The sequence below is a fragment of the Amphimedon queenslandica genome, unplaced genomic scaffold (genome assembly GCF_000090795.2).
Source record: "Amphimedon queenslandica unplaced genomic scaffold, v1.1 AMPQUscaffold_13331, whole genome shotgun sequence".
NCBI lineage: Eukaryota > Metazoa > Porifera > Demospongiae > Haplosclerida > Niphatidae > Amphimedon > Amphimedon queenslandica.
The window spans coordinates 44605-52499 of record NW_003546433.1 but is presented as its reverse complement, the minus strand read 5'-3'; the positions used below and the strand labels follow the sequence as shown (position 1 = coordinate 52499).

The following is a 7895-nucleotide window of genomic DNA, read 5'->3' as shown; positions in this document are numbered from 1 at the left end:
CAAATTTTTATTGTATTATCATTTCTGGTTTCAGTTGAAATTTTCAACCACCAAAAATTACCCGCATTATGGTGTACTTGCAAATTCTTGTTACCAATTAATGTGTTATTATATTTGCTTGTTCTTATTGTTAGGAAGTTACATTGAGACTATTTTTAGTTTGCTGGATGTCATGATAGCCAACAAGCAAACTGTATGTACCTCTGTGGGTGCTATTATAATGCCAGTGGAAATGTACTGAAGGTACGACAAGAAATGAAGATATACATGTACATCTATTGAAAATGACTGTACTTTTTAAAGGGATTCGAAATTTGATGTTATGATCTTAAGAGATTAAACTGAAACATTGTACAGACGCTTCAGTCAGAAATGAATTAATGAACTAACTGAACTACATTTAATGAAACTATTATTGTATTAATTATAAATATCAATACATTTACATGTTTTTTTCAAAGCAAAGGCTCATGTTTGTCTCACTATTATGTCCAGAAGAGAAAAAGCATTGCAACACAAGTCCTTCTACAAAGACCTCATTTCCAGACAAGTGTTTCAGATAGTGTTACTGGTTATCAATACTGGTTTAACCTGTTTATAATGATGTACGTGTATATATTTATTGCTTTGTGTAGGATGATTAAGGGAGACATCCTTGAAATGCTTTAACTTTGTAAGCTGAAATCAAGCTCAAATTAATATGTGACCAAAATTGACAATAGGAACCTTATGGCAGATTTTTAAATTCATCATTATAATTAAAAATTTTACCTGTGAGTGCTCTGTTAGACAAGTACTGCCTCTAGAAGTTACATAGTAACTTTTTGCATTCTCTGGAGCAATTTCATTACAAATAGAGCTCAGTAAGTTGGATTTTTATTATTACAATAACAAATTTTACTACCCACCATAAGGTACCTTTTGTCAATTATGGTCACATATTACTGAATTTGATATTTTTAATTCTTCAATCTCGCTCTCTCTGTCACTCAATCTTCTCTCCCCCTCTGTCACTCTTTCATTAGTCATAAAATTGCTTCCAAGAAGAAGACTATTTCATTCATAAACTTTTACTTGTACAGTACCTACTACATGTACACGTACATTATTATTATTATCATTACTATTATTATATTATTATTATTATTATAAACAATAACAAAACCAACAAAAAATTAAACCCAAGCATAAAATACATGTACACATATTTCCATCCTCTCTTTGTTAAGGTCATAGTGAGTACTCACAGGAAATGACAAGAGAATGGTACTAAGCATCCTCAATCAATCAGTAAAGCCTGATTTACACTGTAAATAGTTAACATACGTATCATATCTTCAAGTCACGTAACGTTACCTAAATCAATTTACATTGGCAAAAAATTATTGTTTCTTAACTACTAATAACTAGTAACTTGAATAAAATGGCGGATATTTATGGAAGAAGGATACTGTTACTCATACTGTTGTATCGTCGTAGAATGAAGAGAATAAGAAGGACTTGGATACGTGATATTTTCAAGCATAGAACCACCCTGGGAGAGTATCATTCTCTTATTCAAGAAATGAGCTTGGTTGACAATGAGAGTTTCTATAGGTATTTTCATATGACCCCTATGACTTTTGATGGCTTACTATGTAGAGTTGGGCCATCAATTGCTCGAACAACAACTCAACTGAGGGATCCCATATCTCCAGGGGAAAGATTAGCAGTAACCATACGTTACCATGTAACTGGCAATTCAAAGCGGACAATCTCTTTTAGCTACCGCTTAGGGCATGCCACTGTCAGTCTTATTATTGATGACACTTGCTAAGCTTTGTGGGATGTTCTCTCTGGGGAATATTTAAAGCCACCTGGCAGCAATGAGGAATGGAAGAGAATTATTGATGGATCTTGTCAGGCTTGGATCTTGCCACATTGTATTGGAGCCATCGACGGTAAACATGTAGTAATGCAGGCTCCTGCCAATAGTGGATCACAATATTACAATTACAAAGGGACACATAGCATTGTTTTACTAGCGGTTTGCGACTATAACTATTGCTTTACATTACTTGATATAGGGAACTATGGAAGGCAAAGTGATGGTAGAGTTTTTAGCAATTCATTACTTGGTCAAGCAATGGAGAGCAATACATTGTCTATTCCTGAGCCTGTGCTTTCTCAGATCTGTGTACACATGCCATACTTTTTCGTTGCTGATTGTGCATTCCCTTTGAAGACATACATTTTGACACCTTATCCTGGATCATATTTACCAGAGAATAAACGAATTTTTAAATATTGGCTTTCGAGGGCACGCTGTGTGATTGAGAATGCATTTGGTATCTTGGCCACAAAGTTTAGGATTTTTCGTAGACCTATAATAGCAAAGGTAGAAAAAGTAACAAGGATAACTCAGGCAGCCTGTGTTTTACACAATTATTTGAAAATTTTAGAGATGCATTGCCCTGTTTCTGCCAGACTCTATTGTCCCCCTGGATTTGTTGATCAAGAGGATAGTGAGGGAAATAAAATTCTTGGAGATTGGAGATGAAATGGAAATCAACTCCATCCCATTAATGGCTCATTGGGTAGTAATACATACTCAAAATCAGCTAAGGAAGTTCAAGAATACATGACTGCTTATGTTAATTCCATTGGTGCTGTACCTTGGCAAAAGGACCACATCCATTCTACTTAATAATAGTATAATAATTGACTAATTTCATTGTTATCGTAAAAATTATGTACAAGCTAATAACTAACAGCATTATACCATTACTGTATTTTGTTTTATGTCATTTATAGATAATAATATTGGTCATTATTGTAACCTCGTGCAGGTGGTGGAGATGCATACACTTCCACATTTGGCTGTTGTGGTAATTGCTGAAACTCTATATCATACATTAATTTTTGTATTTTCATTTTTGCAAAAGCCTTTTGTCGTCCATTAAGTCGTCTAGAGTCAATGCAACTGTTTTAGCAAAAGCGAAATCTTCATCATTAGTAGAAATCATGGCATCTGATGTTTTCTTTAACTGTGACAGTATTTCCATCTCTATTGGGTCTGATTCAATTTGTCTCATTTTTGCCTTGTCTTTATTGTTATCCTACATTTACATGTAAAGTAAATTTGTAAAAATAACTACACATGCACCTTACTTAGGCTTTTCTGTTACACTTACTTTGTCATTATCAGATAATGCAGCTGCACTGCTAGATGTAGCTTCATCATTTGACTGAGTACTTTCCGCCCCTGGGGAAAATCTTAACTCATCAGTATGAGTGCTAAAAGTTGGCATATTTGTCACAGTACTAAAAAGCTTATTAAGTGGGATAAAAATACTCTATATATACCTCCTGTGTTTGACAAAATCCTGTAAGAAGTGCATCAGATGGTAAAACTCCCACACCTCCACCTCATCAGTTCCAGTTCCTGTTGGTTTCTTAGCCTTTTTGTGCTCTTTTGTATAACGCTCACGTAACACTTTCCATCTCTTTGAAGCAACTTCAACTAATAAAATAATAATGACAATGATATCCTGTACCATAATAGTATAATGATTATTATAGTATTATAATAATAATGCAACCAAATAAACTAAAGCAACCAACATTAAAGAAACCTATTATAACACTAAAATGTATGGACAGAGACACAGAAATAGACAAGGGAGGGAGTTTATCTTTAGTGTGCTAAAACCGAGGCTAAAAATTAGGTTTGCATGATTAGCTAGTAACCCTTCACTGATCATTCATAGTTGTAATAATACAAAACTGGACAACCCAGTTTCTTGGACACTTCTTCCCATGCATTCTCTTTCTTCCATGTAATCCTGAAATCTGCACTTTTGGAATTGTATAAACAAGGATAGTCCTTTACACACAAAATAAGAGATTCGTCAAACTCGGCCATTTTTTTGTACTTGTATATTAATGAATAATGATATAGCTACACGTGACTGAATGATTTTGATTGGCTAGATGTTTACCTTAGTCGTTTTTAAATGGAATGGAGTTCTACTCAAACGTTCTGTTATGTTACAGCAAATAGGAATGTTAACTACCTAGTGTGAATGGATTACGATGGCGCTACTGAAAGTTAACTGCAGCAGTGTGAATCAGGCTTAACTTATTCTCAGTTCTACTGTCAGTCATTCATCAAGTAGCAACAAATTAAACTGAAAACTATTATTTTAAAATTTGACCATAATTGACAAAAGGTGCCTTATGGCAGTTTTTAAAATTCCTCTTTAAAATGAAAAATATCAACCTGTGAGTGCTCTGTTAGTCAACAATTGTTTCTATAGCTACATAGTAACTTTTTGCATCCTCTGGATTAATTTTATGATAAATGGAGCTCAGGAAGTTGGATTTTTTAGGCTATAATGACCAATTTTCCTATCCGCCATAAGGTACCTTTTGTCAATTATGGTCAGAAATCATAATTAGAAAGGTGTTAGTGTGGAGTTTTTTAAAGCTTTTCTTGAGGCTTGCATACAAGTAGGTTTGGTCTTATTGTGGGTGTGATTGAAATATAATAAATTAATTAATTAATGATATACATGGATTGTAGGTAGTACAAAGGTACAAGATCCAAAACCGGGAGTCACTGATGTATAGAATATTTACGTGTACAAGTAGGATATCAAAATTAATTGTTTATTGTACATGTAACATACTTACATGTATTTATTTTTTATTTTCTGCTGAAGGAAAATAATGTGTAGGATGAAGAAATATGTACATGTACATTTACACATAAGTGTACATATGCAGGTGAGCTCAAAATTAATTTTTATGACAAGGGGGTGCAGCCCCAGGTCGTCCTATAATTGATTTCACCCACGTTCAATATAATATTTGATTGTATGTCAACACTTACATTTCTCCAATACACGTATTAGAAAATAACAAGCCTAATCAACCACCTTCCCACGCTACGTAAGTGCGTGTGGTCACGGCAAAAAAAATTAATGGCGGTTTGCACATGGAACAAAGTTATGAGCTTTCTATTAGTGAAAGAACATATAGATACTGTTAAAAGACTTTTCTAAAAGCAGTAGAAGGTAGAGAGAACCTTAATATATCCTAATAAGAACCCAGCTGTACATGCAAGGTTGTGACATGAATTATAGGAATATTTTTACACTGTTATGCTCGTTGAATATAGATGTGTTTTATTTATTTTTATTTCAGAGAATTTTAGTTTATAATCTGAACTTGAGGACAAACGCTGGCTCACACTGTCGAGTCTTCCTCACTACACACAAGTACATTGTAACTATTAATAATAACGGCAAGGAATAACCCCTATAAGGAAAAGTCTATTTATAGTAGCACACAGCATAGAAATTATACATGTAACCTTAAGCATTATTTGTTATTTACAGAATGTACTGTAGAGAAGGAAAGTTAAATTTGGCGATTTTGGCATTTTGATAGCTGTTCATCAAAATAAAAATCCGCCATTTTCAGCCATTGTATGCTAACTCAATTGCACTTGGCCACTTATTTGCCAAATTAAAATTTGCCAATCACTAAATTTTATTGATTTGCCAAATTTAAATTCCTCAAAAACTTTATACAGTACTAAGTAAATCATTGCTATTGCCTTTTATTTTTAGTAACACATTTTATAAATAGTAACATTATAATACCCTATACAAGTAAATAAAAAAATTTCTATTAAATAAGAAAAAGTAGGGTTGTCAAAAAATAAAAGAAACAAGGGGGTTGAGTTCAACCATAATAATAATTAATAGTTCAATTAATAATTATAAACGTTAATTAATAAAAAATAAATCATAAAAAAAGTACAAAGATTTCACACCCTATTTTGCAGAAAATAATAGGCAGAAATAGAATTTTAATAATAATTATGCCTTTGTACCTATTGATTGCTCTACTACATTTCTATGATGTAAATTAATTATTGTTAAACATAAATAAAACTTTTCAGCTAGTATTATTTGAACAAATTATTGTCATGACAATTAAAACATCTAAATTATAGATAATTATTTTGCTATTGCATTCTTTAATGTTTGTGATTCAGTACAATATCTAAAAATAAATGTATCAGAGTTGTAATTGGACTCACCACAGTTGTGTAGGCCGAAACTAAGCAGTTTGGTTATCAATCTTTCATTAAAATTTGTCATTTTAAAGGAAACAATACTCCTTCATAAAATTCTGCAAAGTAGGGTTTGAAATCTTTGTACTATTTTTATGAATTATTATTTTTTATTAATTAACGTTTATAATTATTAATTGAACTATTAATTATTATTATGGTTGAACTCAACCCCCTTGTTTCTTTCATTTTTTGACAACCCTACTTTTTCTTATTTAATAGAAACTTTTTTATTTACTTGTTTCCATACTTTTTATTAAATTTTATTAATTAATAATCCTTTTAATTAATAATTATAAAATTATTAATAAATTTATTTTATAAATTTTGAATTTTTGAATCATTAATTATAGCCCAGCTCATAATTTTCATCATCATTAATTAATTAATAATCCTTTTTATTAATAATTACAATTTTTGCCTTAGTTATCAGTTCATTGCTGGAAGAAAAGAATTTTGAAATAAAAACTATAAGAAGACCTATCGCATTTTAAAAACATTTTTCATACAATTACTTTTTATTAATTTTTTTTAATATTCGAATCATTAATTATATTCATAGCCTAGCTAATAATTATTCATCATTATTGACCATTAATACTAAGATCTATTTCCTGTTCTGAAACTATTTAAGTCTACATTCTGATTCAATTTCAGTTGCCGTTTTGCTCTCAAGTTAACTAGTTATAACTACCACAACTTTCTTTTTTTAAAGAAGCACTGAAGTCAGTTCAGTTACAAATTAAATTAGTTATCAATATATTTTCTTCTTATTTGGTAGCATACTTTATAATGGATGATGCTGGTGATGAGCACATAGTTCATCCGCCACCGCCAGTAGCTGGAGATGGAAGGCCTCCACCACCACCACCACCACCACCACCTCCAGCACTCCCAATCCCGGTCCGAAGAGCTGGAGGCCCACCGGTGCTCGCTCCTGGAGTGGCACCGGTGCTCCATCCTGGCGGAGCACCGGTGCTCCTTCCTGGAGGTGCACCGGTGCTCCCTCCTGGAGGTGCGCCGGTGCTCCCTCCTGGAGGTGCACCGGTGCTCCCTCCTGGAGGTGCACCGGTGCTCCCTCATGGAGGTGCACCGGTGCTCCCTCATGGAGGAGCACCGGTGCTCCCTCCTGGAGGTGCACCGGTGCTCCCTCATGGAGGAGCCCCTCCTGCCCCAGGACTGCCTTTGCTTCAACAGCAAAGGCAGCAGATAATAGCCCAGCTGTGGGCTGTGAATAGACAGATTGTAAGTCTTTACTATGATGTACTTAATGTTGTCTTTATATTCCGTAATAGTATGCCAATCTACCAAGGAGAGCTGGCAGGGGCAGGGGCCGCAGGCCGAGGCCCAGAGGGGCCGTAACAAAAAACTATAACTTTTATTAACTGTGTAATTCTTTATAATAATAGATGTTAAAAAATAATCAAACTGTGAATTAAAAATACATCAGCGTTAAGCCAGGAAGAAAATACGTTAGTAATGCCAAGTGTTTGACAAGACATAAATGCTTATTCCCTTTAGTTTCTTTCAATATTTCTAGAAAAAAATTCACACTATCGTAATGCATGATTTAAAAAAATTAAATCTTACCTAATAATCATTATGATGGACATACTGATTACGTACATAAACATGCACAGTGCCGTCATTCCTAATCTACAAAAATAACACATGAATACTTTCCAATGTGCAAACAATTGTTGTTTGTTAATGAGAACATGCATGCACATAATAATATTATTACAATAAACTAACAATCATCAACGAAAGA

General features: G+C 33.4%; 1 protein-coding gene and 1 long non-coding RNA gene across 2 annotated transcripts; one reads left to right on the top strand and one right to left on the bottom strand.

Moving 5' to 3' along the window:
• Window positions 1–2909: 2909 nt before the first annotated feature.
• On the bottom strand, window positions 2910–3904 carry LOC105313268 (uncharacterized). The gene is made up of 4 exons (XM_011406561.1): window positions 3775–3904; window positions 3346–3502; window positions 3174–3303; window positions 2910–3098 (listed from the first exon to the last, which is right to left on the bottom strand). Exons 1-4 carry the CDS (start codon window positions 3902–3904, stop codon window positions 2910–2912), a joined length of 606 nt encoding a protein of 201 aa, XP_011404863.1.
• A 3435-nt stretch (window positions 3905–7339) lies between these two features.
• Window positions 7340–7493, top strand: LOC109583084 (uncharacterized). The gene is made up of 2 exons (XR_002185356.1): window positions 7340–7369; window positions 7420–7493. It is a non-coding gene; the product is annotated as an uncharacterized LOC109583084 (long non-coding RNA).
• The last annotated feature ends 402 nt before the right edge of the window (window positions 7494–7895 follow it).